Here is a 24,108-nt window from a genome sequence, read left to right on the forward strand (position 1 = left end):
ACAAGCACTAACAACTATATTTTAAAAAAACCAAAACAACAAAAAAAAAACGGACAGACAGAACCCTAGGACAAATGGTAAAAGCAAAGCTAAGACAGAATCACACACAGAAGCATACACATACACAGTCACAAAAAGAGAAAAAGGAAAAAATATATAAAAAAGGAAGAGAGCAACCAAATCAATAAACAGCTACCAATGATAATAAACTCTAAATACTAAACTAAGATAAACATAAAACCAGAAACCAATTAGATGCAGAAAGCAAACCCCAAGTCTACAGTTGCTTCCAAAGTCCACCGCCTCAATTTTGGGATGATTCGTTGTCTATTCAGGTATTCCATAGATGCAGGCTACATCACGTTGATTGTGGAGAGTTAATCCGCTGCTCCTGAGGCTGCTGGGAAACATTTCCCTTTCTCTTCTTTGTTTGCACAGCTCCTGGGGTTCAGCTTTGGATTTGGACCCGCCTCTGTGTGTAGGTCGCCTGAGGGCGTCAGTTCTTCGCTCAGACAGGACGGGGTTAAAGGAGCAGCTGATTCGGGGGCTCTGGCTCACTCAGGCCGGGGGAAGGGAGGGGTACGGATGCGGGGCGAGCCTGTGGCGGCAGAGGCCAGCGTGATGTTGCACCAGCCGGAGACGCGCCGTGCGTTCTCCCGGGGAAGTTGTCCCTGGATCCCGGGACCCTGGCAGTGGCGGGCTGCACAGGCTCCCGGGATGGGAGGTGTGGACAGTGACCTGTGCTCGCACACAGGCTTCTTGGTGGTGGCAGCAGCAGCCTTAGCGTCTCATGCCCGTCTCTGGGGTCCGCGCTGATAGCCGCGGCTTGCGCCCGTCTCTGGAGCTCGTTTAGGCGGTGCTCTGAATCCCCTCGCCTTGCGCACCCCGAAACAACCTGCCTCTTAGGCAGATCCAGACTTTTTCCCGGACTCCCTCCTGGCTAGCTGTGGTGCACTAGCCCCCTTCAGGCTGTGTTCACGAAGCCAACCCCAGCCCTGTCCCTGGGATCCGACCTCTGAAGGTGGAGCCTCAGCTCCCAGCCCCCGCCCGTCCCGGCGGCTGAGCAGACAAGCCTATCGGGCTGGTCACTGCTGGTCAGCACCGATCCTCTGTGCGGGAATCTCTCCGCTTTGCCCTCCGCACCCCTGTTGCTGCACTCTCCTCCGTGGCTCCGAAGCTTCCTCCCCCGCCCACCCCCTATCTCTGCCAGTGAAGGGGCTTCTAGTGTGTGGAAACCTTTCCTCCTTCACAGCTCCCTCCCAGAGGGGCAGGTCCCATCCCTATTCTTTTGTCTCTGTTTTTTCTTTTTTCTTTTGCCCTATCCAGGTACGTGGGGAGTTTCTTGCCTTTTGGGAAGTCTGAGGTCTTCTGCCAGCGTTCAGTAGGTGTTCTGTAGGAGTTGTTCCACATGTAGATGTATTTCTAATGTATTTGTGGGGAGGAAGGTGATCTCCATGTCTTACTCCTCCGCCATCTTGAAGGTCTCCTCTCAGCCGTTGAAAATGAGGAACTACTTCAAAACTGCCATAGGGACCTTTTGGTGATCCTCTTCTGTTTCTTAATTGTATGCTTACAGCTCTTGGTTACTCTTGTTCTCTATGTTTATTCTCGAAGGTGACAGAGAAGCTAGATGGCTCCAAATTTTTAAAATCATTTTTTCATCATAGCAACTGAATGTCATAGCCACTTGATCTCTCAACACCTTGCCCTCTACCTGCACTTTTCTTCAACTCTGCCACTAGTGATAATTTGAGAAATCTCTATACCCTAAAATTAATTTTTTTCCCCCAGCAAGGAGGTTATCTCTGTGCTGCTCCCAGTAACCCAATCCTGAATCCCATTTAGAGGATCTGTTTTCTAGGACCACTTTGGTCCCAATAAGTATTTCATTCTGGGTCCCAGCAGGAAACAGGTTCTAATTTTTAAATAATTTGATAATAGTTTAACAATCTGGGACTATTTAAAGAGGTGTGGGCAGAGTTTAGGGAAACCATAAGAAATAGGGAAGTATTCCAGTGGTAGTAACAAGGGGGTGTTTTATTCCTAGGCCTGAAGAGGCAAGAGGAAGAGGAAGGAGCCATCTCCAGAAACTGGAAGGAGAAAGTCATGTAAAGAAGGCACTTTGGTAAGAGCTGTGACTTCGGATCTAGAAGAGCAGCCAGTCAAAATTAACCCTCCAGTCTGTCAGGGCTTCCCATTGGCCAAACCTAGTCAAAGCCAGAGGGCTTGGGAGCTTATTGATATTGTCCATTTAGGCCAGCCTCCCAATGTTGGAGAAGGATAGGAGTGGATTTAGAAAGGCAAATGGAAGATGTCTGATACAGGATCCAAAATGACCTAATGAGGGACTTTTAGTGGACCATAGTCTTCCTGAATATATCTATGATTCACATCCTTGGGAGTCCAGCTCTCCTTGGACTAGCTTCTGTACCCAGTTAGGTTATCTGTAGCATAAGTAGAAGTGTTTTTATTTGTTTGTTTTTGAGATACAATTGACATATAACATTAGTTTCAGGTATACAACATAATGATTCAATATTTATATATATTGTGATCACAAGAAATCAAGTTAACATCCATCACCACACGTTACAAATTTTTTTTCTCGTGATGAGAACATTTAAAATTTACTCTCAGCAGCTTTGAAATATACAATACAGTATTATTAACTATAGTCTCCATACTGTACATTGCATCCCCAAGACTTACTTATGTTATAACTGGAAGTTTGTGCCTGTTAATCACATTCACCCATTTCACCCCCCCTTACTCTTGACAACTACCCATCTGTTCTCTGTATCTATGAGTTTGGTTTTTTTTTGGGGGGGGGTTAAGATTCCACATATGAGTGAGTTCATACAGTATTTGTCTTTCTCTAACTTATTTCACTTAGCATAATACCCTCAAGATCCATCTGTGTTATTGCAGATGGCAAGATTTCCTTCTTTTTTATGGCTGAATAATATTCCATTGTGTATAAATATACATACTGCATCTTCTTTATCCATTTATGCATCAGTGGACACTTAGGTTGCTTCCATGTCTTGGCTGTTGTAATTAATGCTGCTGTGAACATGGAAGTGCAGATATCTTTGTGATTTAGTGTTTTCATTTTTTTAGGATAAATACCCAGAAGTGGAATTGCTGGATCATACAGTAGTTCTATTTATAATTTTTTTAAGAACCTCCATACTCTTTTCCATAATGGCTGCACCAATTTACATTCCCACCAACAGTGCACAAGGGCTCCCTTTTCTCCACATCTTTGCTAATACATATTATTTCTTATCTTTTTGATAGCCATTCTAATAGATGTGAGGTGATATCTCACTGTGGTTTTGATTTGCATCTCCCTGATGATTAGTGATGTAAAGCTCCTTTTCATGTACCTTTTGTCTTTGTAAAAACATCTATTCCAATCCTCTGCCTATTTTTTTATTAGATTGTCTGTTTCTGCTATTGAGTTGTGTTTATATATTTTGGATATTAACCCCCTACCAGATATACTGTTTGCAAATATTTTCTCCCATTTGGTAGGTTGCCTTTTCATTTTGTTGATGGTTTCTTTTGCTTGGCAGAAACTTTTCAGTTTGATGTAGTCTCACTTATTTTTGCTTTTGCTGCCTTTGCTTCTGGTGTCAAATCTAAAAAATCATCTCTAAATCTGAAGTCAGATAAAACTGTGAGTTGCTTAAAGTGTACATCCTGGTGATTTGATACGTATACATTGTGAAAGGATTACCCCCATCTAGTTAATTAATACATCACCTCCAGGCCAGCCAAACTTCTTGAAGGTGTTGTCCATACTGGCTCTGTACTGATGATCCCACTAACACACACCAGTACTTTTTGCAAGTTTGTGTATTTCTTTGAATTAAAAAAAAGTATTTCTATTGTTTGCAGTAAATTATGACTGGATTATGAACAGTGGCCCTGACTGGAATCTATTCACTATTACCTTAATAGATGTGATCTTTGAACTTAGTAATTTACCAATACTAGTTCTGCTCAGTTTTTTCCAAGGACTCTTTGATATTCAAGTTGATTTCTCTTGCCCTCATTACTTCATTTTGATGTTGTAATGACTGAAATAGGTTATTTCTTAAAAGAAGGATCTACTATTGCTTGTCAGAGACATTAACTAGGTACCACTCTAGCAAGTGAGGAAAATCATAAGAGATATCACTTACTAAATATATGTGACAATGAGTTTAGTGGCTAAAAAAACAGTTTCTGAGAAATAAAAATATGTAGGATTAGTATTTTGATTTTCTTTTTTTAATGAAAATGCTTCTTATAAAACATTTCATCTCCTAATATAGTCTTAAGAGATATGGAAAATCAAACTTCTAGGTTTTAATCCTGGATTTGCTACTAATTTGTCCTATAACCAGTTATTTAACTTGGGACTCTGATTTCTCACCTGAGAAGAGGGATAACTGGTCCACATTTTGATTGTTATACAGCTCAAATGAAATAATATATTACTTATTACTGAAGTACAAGTATTGCAAATGAAATGCAAATATATAATTTTTATTAGCACTCAGTGATTTAGCAGTGTTTGGCTCATGGTAATTGCTCAAAAGTCACAGCCATTATAACTATAATAATTGACCAAAGAAGCAATAGCCTGGCTCAGAAATTAACAATCAACCCTCCAAAATATCAAATGCAATAAATTCTAGTTCCAGGGATGAAGGATTCCTCAACTGTATGTGTTCAGGCTTTCTAAGAGTCAAACTTATTTTTCTGTGAAAGAACCTGTAGCACCAGAATTCATCATAGATAGGGCAGTTCACGTTTAGACAGGGATAAATCCCACCTTACCCCACCACCTACTTTAATATATTGATATTTTCAATTATGAAATGGTTGGAGATTTTCTTTCAAAAGGAGAGAGGCGTGCCTTTACTTTTCCTATCTATCATTGAACCAGGAAAGGAAGGTAACAACTCTTGGAGAGCTATTCAGAGCTAAAATATAAACTACGGAAAAATCCATTCAAAAATCCTGTGCCTGTGTTAGTACTCTCAAATATCTGGATGTGTGTGTTTGTGTTTATACGTGTGAATGCAGGCTTACCAAGGATAGCAGATACTGACTAGATCAAAGCAGTTATTTCTAAAACAACAATATCCAGCAAAAACTAACACTTGGGAGCATATTCACCAGTTGCCTGACAATCTAAAGGTGGGCACTGATGGGGATCTGCCCAGGTGGAAGACAGCAGGAGAGCAAAGGGGGCCTTTTGCCCCCTGGAAGATAAAACGAAAGATATCTGGTCTAATACTAAAATATAGGCATAACTTGGAGATATTGTGGGTTCGGTTCCAGACCACCTCAATAAAGAAATTAATGCAATAAAGCGAGTCACATGAATTTTTTTTTTTTTGGTTTCGCAGTGCATATGAAAGTAATGTTTACACTATACTGTAGTCTATTAAATGCACAATAGCATTATTTCTAAAAGAAACAATATACATACCTTAATTTAAAAATACTTTATTGCTAAAAAATGCTAACCATCATCTGACAATGCAGGGTTGCCACAAACCTTCAATTCGTAAAAAACAAACAAACAAACAAAAAAACCTCATCATTTGTGAAGCACAGTTAAGTGAGGTATGCCTGTATGCACGTCATAGAGGAAACCAAGTAATTAAAAAGGACAGGAGATAGAAGGGTTGAGGGAAGAAAAGGAAGAGGCTATTAGAAGATTAAACTTCCAGGAATAATGGAATTTTCCTTTGTGTCTTCATGGGTACGAAATGGTAACATCTCAGTGGTTTTGATTTCTGAATGAAAATGTATAACTTTTTGGAATTAAAAAAAAAAGTCTAAATCAATATTCTGCATCAGCTACTATCTGTTTGACTCTTTGATCCTAAAATTATTCCTTCATGTTCACTATTTAGTGGATAACACAAAAGTGGGAGAGAAGGCTGACATGAGGACTACCTGCACAGTGACTTGCTTGATGCTGTTTTAAAGTTTTATTTCTTGTCAATTGCATTATGAATATAAAAAGAGTACTAGTTTAAAGAGGAAGGGAATTTTTCAATCAGGTTTCTCTTCCTGTGACTCAGTTTTCATATAAAAGCAACTGGAAGGCTTCCCTGGTGGCGCAGTGGTTGAGGATCTCCCTGCCAATGCAGGGGACACGGGTTCGATCCCTGGTCTGGGGTGGGTCCGGTTCCAGACCACCTCAATAAAGAAATTAATGCAATAAAGCGAGTCACATGAATTTTTTTTTTTTTGGTTTCGCAGTGCATATGAAAGTAATGTTTACACTATACTGTAGTCTATTAAATGCACAATAGCATTATTTCTAAAAGAAACAATATACATACCTTAATTTAAAAATACTTTATTGCTAAAAAATGCTAACCATCATCTGACAATGCAGGGTTGCCACAAACCTTCAATTCGTAAAAAACAAACAAACAAACAAAAAAACCTCATCATTTGTGAAGCACAGTTAAGTGAGGTATGCCTGTATGCACGTCATAGAGGAAACCAAGTAATTAAAAAGGACAGGAGATAGAAGGGTTGAGGGAAGAAAAGGAAGAGGCTATTAGAAGATTAAACTTCCAGGAATAATGGAATTTTCCTTTGTGTCTTCATGGGTACGAAATGGTAACATCTCAGTGGTTTTGATTTCTGAATGAAAATGTATAACTTTTTGGAATTAAAAAAAAAAGTCTAAATCAATATTCTGCATCAGCTACTATCTGTTTGACTCTTTGATCCTAAAATTATTCCTTCATGTTCACTATTTAGTGGATAACACAAAAGTGGGAGAGAAGGCTGACATGAGGACTACCTGCACAGTGACTTGCTTGATGCTGTTTTAAAGTTTTATTTCTTGTCAATTGCATTATGAATATAAAAAGAGTACTAGTTTAAAGAGGAAGGGAATTTTTCAATCAGGTTTCTCTTCCTGTGACTCAGTTTTCATATAAAAGCAACTGGAAGGCTTCCCTGGTGGCGCAGTGGTTGAGGATCTCCCTGCCAATGCAGGGGACACGGGTTCGATCCCTGGTCTGGGAACATCCCACGTGCCGCGGAGCAACTAAGCCCATGTGCCACAACTACTGAGCCCCCGCTCTTAGAGCCCATGCTCTGCAGTAAGAGAAGCCACCGCAATGAGAAGCCCACATTCAGCAATGAAGACCCAACACAGCCAAAAAAATAAAGAAAAAAAAAGCAACTGGGAATACTACTTCTGTATGGGGCACGTGTAAAATTTTTAATGGATTCTTTGTTCCTAAACCCCCAAATTCTAAATTTTTTTCTCTCAATGGACTTGAAATCATTTGAAGATGTGAAGTTATGATGATACTGTCTCTTCAACAGTATCCATCCCTTAAACATTTATAGTGTGTCAACACTGTGCTAGAAGTCAGAGACACTCCAGGAACTTCTTAATACCTATATAGAAGGTACTATAGAAATGATGTGAAAGCACAGGATTCCAGAGACCAGATTTGACAATGTTTAAGCCTCCAGCGTGGGGACAAGATCTCCGCGATGACTCTGAAACTGCGTTTCTGGATGGAGAAGAAACGCTTACTGACCTGAGTCCTAGCTATGAAGGGCTCCATCCCTCCTTTTCTGTCCTCTTCCCCTAGGGAAGGGCAGAATGGTGGGAAGACGGCCGGTGGAGTGTAGGGACTGTCACTTTTGTAGTCTGAAGAGGTCAGCTTCTCTAGAATAGAGCGCTGTAAACCAGCCCGGAGCCCCACCCCCTCCAGATATTAGGCGGATCCCAAACCATTTGCACCAGCTCCCAGAATAAAGTCGGCCCAGCTTAGCCCGGAGTGCGAGCGGTAGGAGTTCCGTATGAGCCTTAAGAGATCCTTCACTAAGAGCGTGTGCAATTGGTAGCTTCAGCCTATCAACAAAAATAAGAAATCAAGCTAAACCCCTGCTTGCCCTCAGGAGTCCCTCCAGTCTGAGAGTTGGGCAGGCCTGAAGGCTCGGACTGTTTGCCAAGGCAGTAAGGATACTTGAGATCTCGCCTAAGAAACGGTCTAGCCACTGCAGCCTCCGGACGTATCCCGCCGGGAGGCACCACCCCTTGCGGCCCCGGTGGAGCGGTTTGGCGCCAGCACAGTCTGCTGCTGCGTTAGTCCTGCTGCTGTAGAGCAGTGGGGCTTTCCTGGCCAGGTCGCTCATGTATATTCTCTGCGGATCCCGGAATCCACACATTTTCCCATGAAAACTGGGTAACTGTTCTGTCCTTTGGGCTTCTCTTCAATTGCTATTAGAAGTGTCTGGTGACTTCTAGTCTCCAGTACTATGAAACAGACTTGCCATTTGGTGCCTGGAGACTTGGTGAGATTTCCAGCTGCGTCTCACCACTTGGTTTCCTCGGGCTAATCGTGAGCCTTTCCAAGCCACGATTTTTCTTGACTATAGAGTGCACTTAGTAGGACCTTTCTTGACGTGATTGTGAAATTAAAATGACGTTAAACTTTTGAGAAGACTTCCCGGCAACAGTGTCCTGTGAAAATCAATAGTTTACTATGTAGTATGCACTATTCTAGAGATATAAGTTCACAAGAGACCTTAGAACTCTTGTTATCTCAACCCTTTTAATTTACAGCTAAGCATACTTAAGCTCAGAGAGGTCAAATGATTATCCCAATTCTGTATCATCAATAAAAGGTAGATCTTGGATCAAATGCCAGCAGTTCTTCAGTTACTTAAGCTACTGTGCCTTTCACTGTTCACTAGGAAACCTTTTCAAAGAATGTTAAAGTTCTAAATCATTTGCCAATTAATTTTAATATTTGGTGAAAGACACCTGTACACATGACTCAGGGTGGTCTGTATTCTAAGTTGTAGAACCTAAGAAGATGAACAAAAACATACCATAGTGTTACCTTTTTTTACTGGATCACATAGTTTTTCAGCCTCTGCATAGCCTAGTATACAGTATTCAATAGATATTAGGATTTAGTCAGTTAATTTGGTAGGCATTCCTGACAGGATCTGCCTGACTCTGATAACTTGGCCTACATAGGATTGCTGATGACAAGACTCCCAGTCCACCCTGACCCAGTGATTGATTATAAAAGTTCGTTGACATTAGGTAGAAATATACCGTTTTCATAAAAACTGATCTGAGCTCAGGCATCCTGGTTCTTAACCACTAAACTCTTATTCTTAAGACTGCGTATTTTGCTCACTCTGCTTGAAACACTTACCAACCTCCCTGCCCCATCCCCTGTCAAGTTATTTCAGTTTATTCGGGACAAAGATTAAAACCAGTCTCTGGGATGCCTCCCCTGACTCTTCCCCAAGGTTGGGCTTAACTATCCCCATGGCGCAATTTGAGCTTTATGTTATCCAGATGAAAAAACCCTAGACTTTTAAGAGTAGCTCAAACCCCAACATGAAGTCGTTAATCTGGACAGACTGATTTCACTGTCCCTAAAAGATGATGTACTCAAGTACACGTTTTTATAAGCAATTCCTCCTGTCTGTAAACTATTTTGGCCTTTTTACCTATTGAAATTCCATCTAAAGTCCAAGTTTAAAACCACCTTCTGATATATTCATCATACTCAAAGTATATCCAAAATTTGATTATTTCTCTTGCCTCCACTGCTAACATTATGTTAACACCTTATCTTTCTTAGGCATCACTAAAATGCTTTCTAATTGGAATTTCTGCTTTGGCTCTAGCCGCTACCTTCAGTTAATTCTTAACCCAGCATTCACAGTGCCCCTGTTAAAATTTAAAGTTAGACCATGTCTCTTAAAATCTTCTAATGGCTTTTTATACTATCTTTAAACTCATTTTTTTTAGTGACTGTGTTTTCCAGTTTTACTCTAGTGGGCACACTGATGAAGTGAAAAATAAATCCAACAATTAAAAAAGGAAACTGAGGACTTACCTGGTGGCATAGTGGATGAGACTCTGTGCTCCCAGTGCAGTGGGCCTGGGTTCGATCCCTGGTCAGGGAACTAGATCCCACATGCATGCCGCAACTAAGAGTTCACATGCCACAACTAAGGAGCCCAAATGCTGCAACCGAGGAGCCCGTGAGACACAACTAAGACCCGGCGCAACCAAATAAATAAATGTTAAAAAAAAAAAAAAAGGAAACTGCCTCCTACTATCAAAACTCATTGACACCACCTCGTTGTCTTGTCTACTATATGGCCTCATGACCTCCGTTCTTGCTCCTTCTCTTCCCCTCACTCTACAAAATATCCAGTCTCTGGATATCCAGTCACTGTTGTTGAAGTCTTTTCCAAATGACATACTGTTGTTCCTTTGTTTAAGATTCTTTAATGTCTCTCCATGACCAATAGAAATTTTTTAGCTTGGCACAAGAAGTCCTTCATGATCTGGCCATCCTCTAACCTCACCTTTCACTTTTATACTTTATAATCCAACAATGTCAAGTACTTAGCTTTGACATTGTTGTCAGGTACTTTGACATTACTTGTAGCTGGCTGTATACATCGTGTAATTTCATTATTCCATTTCTTTGCACAAATTATACCTTCTGCCTCCTATCTTTTAACCCAATAACTGAATATAGAAAATCATTATAAAAATTACCTAAAATAATTGAAAACTTCATAAGTACATTTATGGCAGTTCAGTTCATGATATAAAAATTAAAACAGTCTAAATACCCGATAATATAGTGATAAGTATTATGGTACAGCCACACAATGGAATGTCATGTAATCATTAACATTTTAAATAAGTTGTATGTAAAACTTTTTTTTTGAAAATAAGACACCAATAAAAATATAAAAAATACAGAAAAGCATGAAGAACATAAAGATAACCAAAGATCCTCTCAAAGAAACCCACTAATAACATTTTTGTATATATCCAATGTTTTCCCCATGGAAATATCTGTATAAATATAAATAGAATCTTACCCCATATAGAGTTCTATATCTTGTACTTTTAACACCATAAGTATATTCTTATTATAACATTCTTGGAAAATATAAGTTTTAACGACTGCATAAGATTACATCATGTAGATGAACCATAATTTATATGACCTTTCCCCTATTTAGGGGTGAGGGCAGCATAAAAATATTTAAATAAATATCTTGAACATTTATCTGTGTATGTGTTATAATGTGGTTCAGAATGCTTGGCCCAGACCCACCACTTTCTGGAGAAACCTATTTGAAAATCAGCCCTTACAACCATGTTATATGCCTTATCACTTCATCCCTGGGCATGTCTGAAAGCACCAGAGTGAACATCTCATACAAAGCTAGCCAATCCAAAGGCTTACCAGTAGCCTATAGTTTGGCCTGGCCTCAAAGACTTGTCAGGAGGTAGTAATTATAAGTTGAGCCAATCATCTTCCCCTACTCAGAAATCTAAACAGAGACCCAGAAGTTACAAGTTAGTGGTGGGCAATAAAATTGAAAAAAATATATTCAAGGATGTGGTGGCAATTATAAGCATGCAGAGTGAGTAAACAGGAGGTCAATCTGTAGAGAGGAGAGGATAACCAAAGAGAAACAAAAGTTCTTGAAAGAGTAGTCTCCTTGTCTAATGGCTTTCTACAGCAAATTCTCATATTGAAGCTTCCGTCCTTGTGTCTTCTTTTTCTTTTTTGGTGAGATTTTAAAACATAATGTTATATAACTCAATTTTTATATGAAATAACTTAAGTGGATCTCTGTTCTTTGCAAATAGAACTACCCGAATAACACAACAATGTAAAGCAATTATACTCCATTAAAGATGTTTAAAAAAAAAAATGAAGTACCCTAATAGAGTGTAACTCTATTTCCACAGGATATATATCTAGATATGAAATCACTACAGGACAAAGAGTAATAACAATTTTAAGGCTTAAAATTGGCCAAATAGCTTTTCCAAAGCATATCAATTTACCCTCAACATAAGTAGTGTATAAGTATCAATCATTCTGTACTCTCACTGAAAATAGCTATTACAATTTTTGTTAATGATAGTGGTATTTTCATTGCTTTAATCTGTTGACGTCCTTTGCCATTTTTTAAAGTAGGTGTCCATCTCTTGTATTAACTTATAAAAGTTTATAACCTAATCAGGGCAAATATTTTCCCTGTTGTTGTCTTGACTTCCATCGGTTCTTAACCTATAGTTTAATTTTTTTAATGTGGTCAAATTCCTAGGTATTTTTTCTGAGTTCTTCCATTTCATCAAACTCTCAAAAAATGCATGTGTGTTTTCAACCATGTAAAAACCCACTTTGGTGAATTTTAAACATTTTATGTTTAAAATGGTAAAACCTCCTCTAAAAGAAAATAAGAAAGAGAGAAAGAAATCTTGTGCTAATCTTGAATGTGAATCAGAAAAGATGGATGGGGTTAACTTGTGGCTTTGTTTTTGATGAACCAGGCTTCATGAAACCATATGGAGGTACATGGAACACAGCTTGAAAACCTGTGCTTTAATCAATATATATTAGATCAGTATATATGATATAGGTCATGAGACGAAAGCCTAATTTTATTTTTCACGAAAGAGTTAAATAATTTTCTCAGCACCATTTACTGAATAATCCTTCCATTCATAAATCTTTTATCATATGTAAAGTATTTAAGCATATCTACTTAATGTTTTATATATATATATGTAATCCATATACTGGTTTATTTTTAAGCTATTTAATAACTGAGCATTCTGAACATTTTCTCAAATGTACAATCAAGTTCTCAATATTTTAACTTCAATATATCATTTATCATACGTTAGGGCAATCTCATTAATCTTTCTTATAATTATCTTTGCTCTTCTCCAATATCTATTTTTCTTAAAAGACTTTAGAATATTATTTTCAATTTCACATCTCATTGGGATTTTGATGAGATTGGAAATAAATCTATAAATTAAGAACATCCCCTCTATACAAGTCCCCTTTTGTTTTCAATTAAATGTTTTGTTTTTCATTATTTTCATTCTACATTTTTTTTTTTTTTTTTTTTTTTTTTGCGGTACGCGGGCCTCTCACTGTTGTGGCCCCTCCCGCTGCGGAGCACAGGCTCCGGACGCACAGGCCCAGCGGCCATGGCCCACGGGCCCAGCCGCTCCGCGGCATGTGGGATCCCCCTGGACCAGGGCACGAACCCGTGAACCCTGCATCGGCAGGCGGACTCCCAACCACTGCACCACCAGGGAAGCCCTTCATTCTACATTTTTGCTAGTTGTTCCTTTTAAAGAAATTTTAGTACTTCAAACCCTTTTTTGCACCCATTGTATTTTTCTGATTATTACAAGAGTTTAGGAAACTATTGTTTTTTATATTATTACCCACCTTAATGGGTTTAATTAGTTCATTTAAAATTAACCTTTAAAAGCATATTGTAGGCATGCTTTTGTTCGCCTAATAAACATTTGCCTATTCTTTTATATCAATAAATCAATATTGAGCAATCAATTGAAAATTGGTCAATTGACCAATATCATTTTGCTTTAATCTTTTCTGTTGTAATAGCATATAAGTAAAATTTTAATTCAATCAAGGGTTTTCAAAACTTTTTAAGGGGAGATTTAACCTATTTTGAAATTTGATTTCCTCTCATCTTGATCCATGTTCTCTAATTTTTTAGATCATCTTCATGTTGTTTTTGTTTTCTGTCTTTTGCTATAGGGACTGAATATTCTTTGCTTTTATCTCCTCTGTTTTGAAAGAAATATGTTTTTAGTTCTTTTAGTTGCAATTTCTAACTTTGTAAAAACATATTTAGACCTTTATTTCTAGAGTTGTTAAAGTCAAGAAGAAAATGTAATGAATCCATGCTATTTAAGGTCAGAGATGTAGCACACTTTCTTTTGCTGTCCTTCCCTCATTTGGTTGCCAGATTTAGCAAATAAAAACACAGGGTGTTGTTAAGTTTGAATTTATATGAACAAATAATTTCTTAGTATAAGTTCCATGCACTATTTGGGACATACTTATACTAAAAAATTATCATTGTATATCTGAAAATCAAACCTAACTGGGTGTCCTGGATTTTATCTGATAACCCTACTTTCCCATCCAGACTTTAACATATGTTTTTATACTTAACATTTGTATGTTAAATATTTTCTTGTACAACTATTTAATATTTTTGAAGTTTTGTAAACAAATTAACAATTATTCAAGACTTAACTGCATGCTTAACTGATTTTAGTGTTTGTTACCAGTTCTTTTACACTATGATTTCCACATTCTTGAGCTCTCTTTAAGAAAGGTACATATTTGATATGTTTTCCATTTTCTTGCTTATCTAATTTGTTACCTACAAACGTAAAAGACAATTTAGTTGATAAGATAAACTATGGGCGATAACAGATTTTTCAGCCTCACAATTCTAAAGGTGTTATTCTGTTGTCTTTTGACAATTACTGTTGCAGAGGTCTTTATCCATTTTCCCTCTTTGGTTTTTCAGAAAACCAGAATTTTTCCACACCTCCTAGTGTCTGAACCTATGAATAAATGTGGAAAACTGGGAAGGGGAATGGGTGAGAGTGTATTATGGTAACCTCATAGTGCAGCACCCCTGCAACAAAAGGCTGGTTCTTGAGTTTTCTGGGTGACAGAAATAACATCTCTAAGATACCCTATTTTGGATAAGGGTCATACACTATTTTCCAAATTTAATGGCCTTTCAGTTAATTCTTCAACATTTGAGAACTTGTTGTCTACCAGTTCGAGTTTCAAGTTTTGTGTGTTTTCATTTTTTTTCTGTAGCTTCTTAGGGACTTTACAGGTGAGTCAAGATGCTATTTCATTTATAGCTAGCCAATTTCAATTCAAACCAAAATATAAGAAAATGTTTTGAAGTCAGTGAAAATATAAAATTGAACATACAGTATGACTTCATACACATGAAAATGCACAGGAAAAAAGGCTTAGAATGAAACAGGATGAAAAGTTTTCTTCTTGACTCTTCTATATATTTTATAATGACTATGCATAATATTTATTGTAGAAAAAGAAAATACACTTTAATTTAAATATCCTCCTAAGGATCTCCTCTTGAAGCAAATGATTCTTAGTAGGAATTAGGGGAAACTATAAATGTTGCTTGGGATTATTTGGATTATTTATAGAATTTTCTTCCCAGCAGCATTTACTGGGCTTAAGGTGAAGCTTTGATTAAAGCTGTTATAACTAAATGAACAGAATTATAAGGTTTTTCTTCTGCGATTACTGTGAAGATGTGAATTCTGATCGAACCCCTTATAATACTCATGGCATTTATGAATTTTTTCTCCCGTGTGGACTCTTTGATGAATTCGAAGAGCTGAGCTATGGCTGAAACCCTTACCACACTTAGCACATTGATAAGGCTTCTCTCCTGTGTGGACCCTCTGATGAATGTGAAGATTTGAGCTGTGACTAAAGCCCTTTCCACAATCATCACATTTATAGGGTTTTTCTCCTGTATGGACTCTCTGATGAATGAGAAGATGTGAACGCTGACTGAAGCCCTTCCCACACTGTTCACATTTATAGGGTTTCTCTCCAGTATGTACTCTTTGGTGAGTGTGAAGTTTGGAACTCTTGCTGAAGCCCTTCCCACATTCATGACAAGTATAGGGCTTCTCCCCCGTATGGACCCTCTGATGAATGCGAAGATCTGAGCTGTGACTAAAGTCCTTCCCACAGTCGTCACATTTGTAAGGCTTCTCTCCTGTATGCACCCTCTGGTGGATTTGAAGATTTGAGCGCTGGGTAAAGCTCTTACCACAGTCATCACATTTATAGGACTTTTCTCCCGTGTGGACTAACTGATGAATTCGAAGATTTGAACTCTGACTGAAGCCCTTACCACACTCATCACACTTATATGGTTTTTCTCCTGTGTGGACTCTCTGATGAACATGAAGTACTGAACTCCGACTAAAACTCTTACCACACTGATCACACTTAAAAGGCTTCTCTCCTATGTGAAGTCTCTGGTGAATGTGAAGTAATGAATTTCTCCTGAGGTCCTTATCACACTGCAGTGTATAGAGTTTCTCTTCTGTGTGGACTCTTTGATGACAACGAAGACTGGAGATCTGACTGAAGCTCTTACTACACACATTACATATATAAGGTACCTCCCCTGCGTGGACTCTCTGATGAAAGTGAACACCGAAGCTCTGACTAAAGTTACTGGCAACTTCATTACATCTGTACAGCTTCTTACCTATGTGGATTCTTGGATGTCTGTATAGGTCTGATCTCTGAGTGAAGCATGCTGTGCTGATGGAGCATGGATAGAACTTTTCTCCAAGTTGATTTCTCTTGTGAACACACTGTGAGTTCCAATAATAACTTTCTTTACATTTATTACATCCACAGTATTTCTCTTCCACAGAGCCTTTCAGGAGGTCATTTTGGCATATCTCCCCAGTGTACCCTGGAAGGGCTTCCTCTCCTGGGATGTAAGAATGCTGACCTATGAGCTTCTGTTCTCTTTCCACAGAGAGATTTTTCCTGGATATGCCAACATGGTATCCACGTCCTTGAAAACCACGTGAATCACTCACATAGATTTCTCTACCATTGTCTTCAGTGTGTTTTGTTTCTAAGGATTGACAAGGTATAAACTTCGTATATTTTAAGTTCCTGGGAATTTTGCCTTCAAAAGTCAGTTCATAGTTCCCAAACCCTGGTACTTGTGTGAAGAGTATTAACCATTCTTGACAGTGAGAAAGGTGTTGCTGCTTTAGGTCTTTGGAATCTATACCTTGAACCATTTCCACATAGTTTTGATTATCATATATCTGAGTGCTGGCATTCCTCCAGCCTTGCCAGCAGGAAAGATGTTCATGTTCAAAATATCTGAATCTTTCTTCTTGGGGTCTGTAGCTCTCTTTCCAGTTTCCTAGAAAAATAAGCAGATAATCCAGTGGTAAGATGAAAGCTGTGCTTAAAAATTTCCAAGTATCTCAATCAACAAGCTCCAGAATTACAGGAATATATGTGTGGGTGCAAGTGGGAAAGAAGTGTTATGACTTAGGCTGCTCCATATTTGGGTGTGGAATTCATATGTTTGTTCATTCATAGATGTATTCATTCATTCAACAAACATAACTTGAGCATCTACTACTTACCAGGTACTGTTAGAAATAAAAGAGAAAGTCTGACTGGTTTCATGGAAATAGTCTTAAAGACTGAGATTTAATTAGATTACTCTATTTGGGACATTATTATAAGAAATAAAATATTGTTTCTATTTTTCTGTTCTAAAATAGTGTAGTAGATTGTGGGGAAAAAACTCTCTACTTTATCTACATCTTTGGGTGTTCCCCTTACACACTGACTCCCGGCTTGGCTATGTAATTCGCTTTGGCCACTGGGACAAAAGTGAGACAAGCAGAGATTCGCCAAGTGCTCGTGCATTGGGGCTTGGCCTCTCTTGCTGGTTTTGAAAGTCCTGTGATCACCACCATGTAAATGAGCCTGGGCTGGCCTCCTTGAAGAGAGACATATGGTCAGTACATGCCTGTTATAACACTGAGACTGACCAACTGCCATTCAGGCTGTCCAGCTTCATCTTAGACCATCCAGCCCCAATCAAGTCACTCCATGATAGAAGATCCATCTAACCAACTAGAATCATGAAAAATAACAGTTTGTTTTAAGTCACTAAGTTTGGGGTAGTTTGTTATACAGCAAAAGCTAACTTACAAATAGAACATGAAGAGAGAACAAATTGAGGACTGCACAAAATTATGGGCGGAAATCTGTGCTTTAAGTGTAATCCAGAAAATAAATAAGAATCACAAATACCTATTAATTACATAGCCAAAATGTTTTGGAAGATATCTTGCTTTATCTTCTATTTGTCATGTGATTTAAGACCCATTTTTGAGAATGTTTCTTCTACCTCAATACAGCACCCTAATAAAGAACTAAAATACTCAACAAAACTGGTCCCAGAATAAACTAACCTTATTCCGTAAGAGTTGGGATAATTTACCTACTGACATGACATTTGTATAGTTCTCCCACATGACCTCTCTGTAGAGCTTTTTTTGAGAAGAATCCAAGAATTTCCACTCCTCCCAAGTAAAATTAATAGTCACATCTTCAAATGTTACTGCCATCTGGTCGAAGATCAGACTTTCCAGGAAGAAGAAATCTAAGTGAGAAGATGGACAAAGAAAAAGACATTCAGCAGGTAACATAAGTGGTAAGCCAAAAAGAAGAAGAAATAACTCCAATAGTGAAGAAAAACAAGAAAGGTAAGAGGAGACATAATTAGAGGTCAAGTAGTTAAATAATGTATCCAATCATTGAACACCATCACCATCATAAACATTTATATAGCATTTGTCTGCTAACCACTGGGCCAAGTAAGTACTTCACATATATTTCAAGTAATCCTCACAGCAATCCTATGTTGTAGATACTATTATTATCCTCATTTTACACATTAGTAATAATGGTTGAAAAAGATTAATTCCCAAGATCATGGACCTGGAGGTACTGCAGCTAGGACCCAGGTCTACATACTTTGGACCAGAACTATTTGCCGACTGTAACAATATTGCTTCATGTTGCTTATATTATTGCTTCATGATTGATCATTTTAGACTGTTTACTTCCCACTGTGAGATGAGGAATTAGATTACCACCCGAACCTCCACTCCTCATCCTCCTATAGCATTATCACTAATTTTCTGGTTAAATCAATAAGCAGTACTAATATAATTTTGAATATGATTATATACAATTTTTTGTGGGGGGGAATTACCTGTTTAATTTTTACTTAATAAATTTACTGTCTTCAATTTTTTGATTTTTCAGAAGGCTTTATATAATCTTTTTTATCAAGTGTCTCATCCCCTCTCCCACCCCTTTTATTTTGGAAAAGTCCATTATCCTGCTCCAGTCAGGGCCAGCTACTCTTTAGTGCTCCATTTCAAGATCATATGACTCTTCTTCTTTTGTGATTTACTCCATTAATTGGGAGGCACATAACAACATGAGTTCAATCAAGCCTGTGAATGTTAAGCCTATGGCCATCGAAAAAAGCAAAGGTGAGAAACAGGCGAGGTTTTCTTCAAAGGAGAATATCCAAACACGGTTACTAGGAAAGATTCCCAAGAATCATTTGAATCACTGTATGCCTTAAGTCTTTATTACTATCCCTCATAAGTGGCTGGGTGTAGAATTCGAGAGTGAAAAGAATTTTTCTCAAAACTGCTTCACTGTTTATAAGCTTTTAGTGTTGCTAAGACTGATTTAAAGAACAAACAAACTGTAATTCCTTTGTAGGCAACTTTTTCTTTCCTCTCTGGAAATATTTTAGGGTCTTCTTTTGTGGCTGGCCCTCTGCCCCAAATGGTGTATGGATTTGAGCCTCTCCAAAGTTCACAGGGCCCATCAGTTCCTTTCTTGTCTATATTACTCTGCTGAGTATTCTAGGATGTAACATCTTCAGCCCTATGTGGCTCTTACCACTTTTCCTACTGTTGCCATCCAGGATTTTGTTGAAATTTCTCATTTGCTGACGGCTCTTCGGCTTCATCATTGTAAGTTAATAAATTTCTTGGTTTATTATATATATGCAGTTTTAGAAAGTAGAAGAGATAAATGCATATATTCTAACTGTCTAAAAATATTTTAGTAGAAAGAATAAATCATAAGTTGGTTATGTGACAAATTCATTTTATTTCTTTGATGACACATTCTCAATGGTAAAGTTCAATTTAAAATGTTCAGTTAGGGCTTCCCTGGTGGCGCAGTGGTTGGGAGTCCTCCTGCCAATGCAGGGGACACGGGTTCGAGCCTTGGTCTGGGAGGATCCCACATGCCGCGGAGCAGCTAAACCCACAAGCCTCAACTACTGAAGCCCACGCGCCTAGAGCCCATGCTCCGCAACAAGAGAAGCCACTGCAATGAGAAGCCTGTGCACCGTGGCAAAGAGTAGCCCCCGCTCACCACAACTAGAGAAAGCCCGCACGCAGCGACGAAGACCCAATGCAGCCAAAGATAGATAAATAAATATATTTTTTAAAAAGGGAGAGATAGTACTTTTAAGGAGATTACAGTAAAATGGAAGGAAACTAGACTATCATCATCATCATACAAATATAATCATAGCAGCAGCTAAATATTATCTAGCAGTTATGTGAAGAAGGCTTTGTTATCTCATTTACCATCACAACAATCCAGTAAGGTATTATTATCAACACTAAAGGAATGAGGAAACTAACATTTAGCAAGATTAAGTAACTTTTACAAGGTCATGTAGTTACAAAGTAGTGGTTTTTAAACCCAGGCCTACCTACTAAGTGAAAGTGAAAAAAGTTAAAAACAACTTGTGAAGGGTTGTAAATCAAGATTTCCACGTACAGCCATATCGTGTTAATACATAAGGGCAAAAGGAAGATGTACTGAAATATTCAAGGAAACAGCTACTGTTTCCCAAATAAATTAAATAAAAATCCACGCCTAAAAAATGAAACATTAATTAGAAATACGAATTCAAGAATGAGAAAGTTCAGTGCTGTTTATTTTTAAATGTTTATAAGTGTTAAAAACTATAAAGATAGTAAGTCTACTTTAACACATATGAATGGATAAATCAAATAAGAAAATTGGGATCCTCAGAAGCTGAAAACCTGGTGTCAGTGTGAAAAATAAATGAACTCGCTGGTTCTTCATTTTTTAAAAAGTACAGTAAATAAAACCCAGTCTGTTGTTATTGCTTTTGATTGTCATTTTAACAAAGATTTAGGAATTTATTTTTAAAAATATACTAGAGATTAAGAGCCTAGTTTAAATAAATATATTTTTTAAAAAGGGAGAGATAGTACTTTTAAGGAGATTACAGTAAAATGGAAGGAAACTAGACTATCATCATCATCATACAAATATAATCATAGCAGCAGCTAAATATTATCTAGCAGTTATGTGAAGAAGGCTTTGTTATCTCATTTACCATCACAACAATCCAGTAAGGTATTATTATCAACACTAAAGGAATGAGGAAACTAACATTTAGCAAGATTAAGTAACTTTTACAAGGTCATGTAGTTACAAAGTAGTGGTTTTTAAACCCAGGCCTACCTACTAAGTGAAAGTGAAAAAAGTTAAAAACAACTTGTGAAGGGTTGTAAATCAAGATTTCCACGTACAGCCATATCGTGTTAATACATAAGGGCAAAAGGAAGATGTACTGAAATATTCAAGGAAACAGCTACTGTTTCCCAAATAAATTAAATAAAAATCCACGCCTAAAAAATGAAACATTAATTAGAAATACGAATTCAAGAATGAGAAAGTTCAGTGCTGTTTATTTTTAAATGTTTATAAGTGTTAAAAACTATAAAGATAGTAAGTCTACTTTAACACATATGAATGGATAAATCAAATAAGAAAATTGGGATCCTCAGAAGCTGAAAACCTGGTGTCAGTGTGAAAAATAAATGAACTCGCTGGTTCTTCATTTTTTAAAAAGTACAGTAAATAAAACCCAGTCTGTTGTTATTGCTTTTGATTGTCATTTTAACAAAGATTTAGGAATTTATTTTTAAAAATATACTAGAGATTAAGAGCCTAGTTTTTTTTTTTTACTGAAAGTTCATAAAAATTATAACAATGCCGAAGTAATATAAGTAAAAATTAAGTCTACCCTCCCCAAATAATTTAAGAGATAACCACTGTAGTTTTCACTGTGTCCTTTTGGACCTTTTTTCATACATACATACCCCACTAATGTTTTTTTCATAACACAGACATGATAATTCTGCAGTCTGCTTTTTTCACATAATATATAGTATACAACTTCCCGTTTCAGTACATATAGGCCTATGTTATTTGTGGTGATTTTAAAATATGTCCAGAAATTATTTGATACCTTTCCCTTCAAAAGGTGGAGCCTAATTCCCCACCCTTTGAATGTGGCCTGGGTTAGGGACTGACTTCTGACGAACAGGAAAAAAAAGCAGAAGGGGAAGCAATGGTGTGCAGCTTTCAAGACTAGCTCATAAAAGGCACTGCAGCTTCCTCCATGCTTTTTTTCTTGGATCAGTCACTCTAGGAGAAGCTACCTAACACATTGTATGAATAGTTAGGCAGCCCTGTAGAGAGGCCCATGTGGTGAGGAACTGAGGCCTTCTGTCCTCAGTGAGAAATGAGGCATCTGCCAACAGCCATGTGAGTGAACCATCTTAGAAGTGGATCCTCCAGCCCCAGTGAAGGCTCCCAATGAACTGTAGTCCTGCTGACAGCTTGACTGCAACCTCGTGTGAAACCCTGAGCCAGAACTACACTGCTATACTGACCCTTAGAAACTGAGATAATAAATGTTTGATGTTTTAAGCTGCTACATATAATTTATTATGCAGAAATAGATGGGTAATGTATTGTTGTAAAAGTTGCATAGCATTTCATGTTACGATGTTCCAAAATTTAACTGTTCCCATACTGATGAAGATTATTTCCTGTTTTCTGGCTATCATAATACAGCAGTGAACAACTCTCTTAAATACATCATTGAACACTCGTAATATTTCTAGAAGATACGTTTCCAGAATTAGAACCACCAGGCATGTGCATTTCAGTTTAAAAAAAAAAAAAACACTGAAAAATTTTAAAAATTTTTTTAAAATTTTTTAAAAAATATTTTCCCCCAAATTTATTATGCAGAAATAGATGGGTAATGTATTGTTGTAAAAGTTGCATAGCATTTCATGTTACGATGTTCCAAAATTTAACTGTTCCCATACTGATGAAGATTATTTCCTGTTTTCTGGCTATCATAATACAGCAGTGAACAACTCTCTTAAATACATCATTGAACACTCGTAATATTTCTAGAAGATACGTTTCCAGAATTAGAACCACCAGGCATGTGCATTTCAGTTTAAAAAAAAAAAACACTGTAAAACTTTGAAAATATTTTTTAAAATTTGTTAAAAATATTTTCCCCCACTAGAAAGTTAAAAGCGGTATAATACCTACATTCAAAATTAGTAGGTACAAGTCTGTAGAGGAAAAAAATTATAGAAAGCATAAATTAAGATGGCAAGTAAAATTATTAATAGACAAAAGGATACTAAAACAGTTTTAAAATATAGAGGCATATTGCTTAGAAGAGACACTCCAAACTACTGAATCCTAGAAGATTAAAAATGAAAAGACAGGCTAATCTATAACAGAAAAATGTAGACAAAAATAAAGTAGGTTTTGCAATATTAATATTATATAAGGTAAAATAAAAGGAAAAAGTATTACCCTAGATTAACAGAGTAATGTTATGAGAAATGAAATTATTGCTCTTGGTATATCACCCACCAGAATTAAGATTTTGTGAGAAGTGCTCCAAGACTGTATATCAGAAGGTGGGGGGGTGAGGGGAGATGGGGACCATATGATAGCAAAAATAACAGTAATTATAATAAATGTGAATAGCTTAATCTCACAGATTAAAAGACACAGATTTGTAGGTTAAAAAAATAAGATTCAATATGTGGTTTAGAAGAGACACACTAAAAAGAAAAAGAACATGGGAATAAAAGGATGGAAAAACATATTCCACACAAATATGAACCAAAAGAAAGCTGTAATAACAAACTTAACTTTAGCTGAGATAAAATTTATGGCAAAAAATTTGTAACTGTGGTGATGGATGTTAACTAGACATATTGTGGTGATCATTTTACAATATATACAAATATAGAATCGTGTTGTATACCTGAAACTAATATGTCAGTTATATCCCAATAAAAAATTTATGGCAAAAATATAAGGGACAAAAACACAGTTTTTTTTCTGTATCAGTAAATAAATAGTAAGACCAAAAAATATCCGTTATAATTAAACTGCACCCACAAATAAAATTTCAAAATGTATTAAGTAACAACTATCGTAAGTTCAAGGAGATATAACATATACACCATTGATTGTAATTATAGATATTAATACACTCCTCTCAGAAAATGATAGATCAAGCAAAACCAAAGAACTCAACAATATAAAGACTAAACAGTACAATTAATACTCGAGTTATTTTTTCTGTGTTGAATTGTATACTCCCGAATCACTAAATACACATTATTTTCATGAACCCACAATACTGTTACAAGATTGACCATGTATTGGTCTATAAAAGAAATCTCAATAAATT

General features: G+C 37.1%; 1 protein-coding gene across 3 annotated transcripts in view; it reads right to left on the reverse strand.

The window, feature by feature from the left end:
* Window positions 1–6,631: 6,631 nt before the first annotated feature.
* Window positions 6,632–24,108, reverse strand: part of ZNF214 (zinc finger protein 214) — a 29,385-nt gene continuing 11,908 nt past the window's right edge. For all 3 annotated transcript variants that reach the window (XM_007110988.3, XM_028501097.2, XM_028501098.2), the window contains 2 exons: window positions 17,950–18,111; window positions 6,632–16,851 (listed from right to left, as the gene is read on the reverse strand). In XM_007110988.3, the coding sequence (XP_007111050.1) occupies window positions 15,161–16,851; window positions 17,950–18,111 (1,853 nt within the window). In that variant the 3' untranslated portion in view covers window positions 6,632–15,160. The remainder of the gene's footprint in view (window positions 16,852–17,949; window positions 18,112–24,108) is intronic.

Source organism: Physeter macrocephalus, chromosome 16 (assembly GCF_002837175.3).
Source record: "Physeter macrocephalus isolate SW-GA chromosome 16, ASM283717v5, whole genome shotgun sequence".
Taxonomy (NCBI): domain Eukaryota; kingdom Metazoa; phylum Chordata; class Mammalia; order Artiodactyla; family Physeteridae; genus Physeter; species Physeter macrocephalus.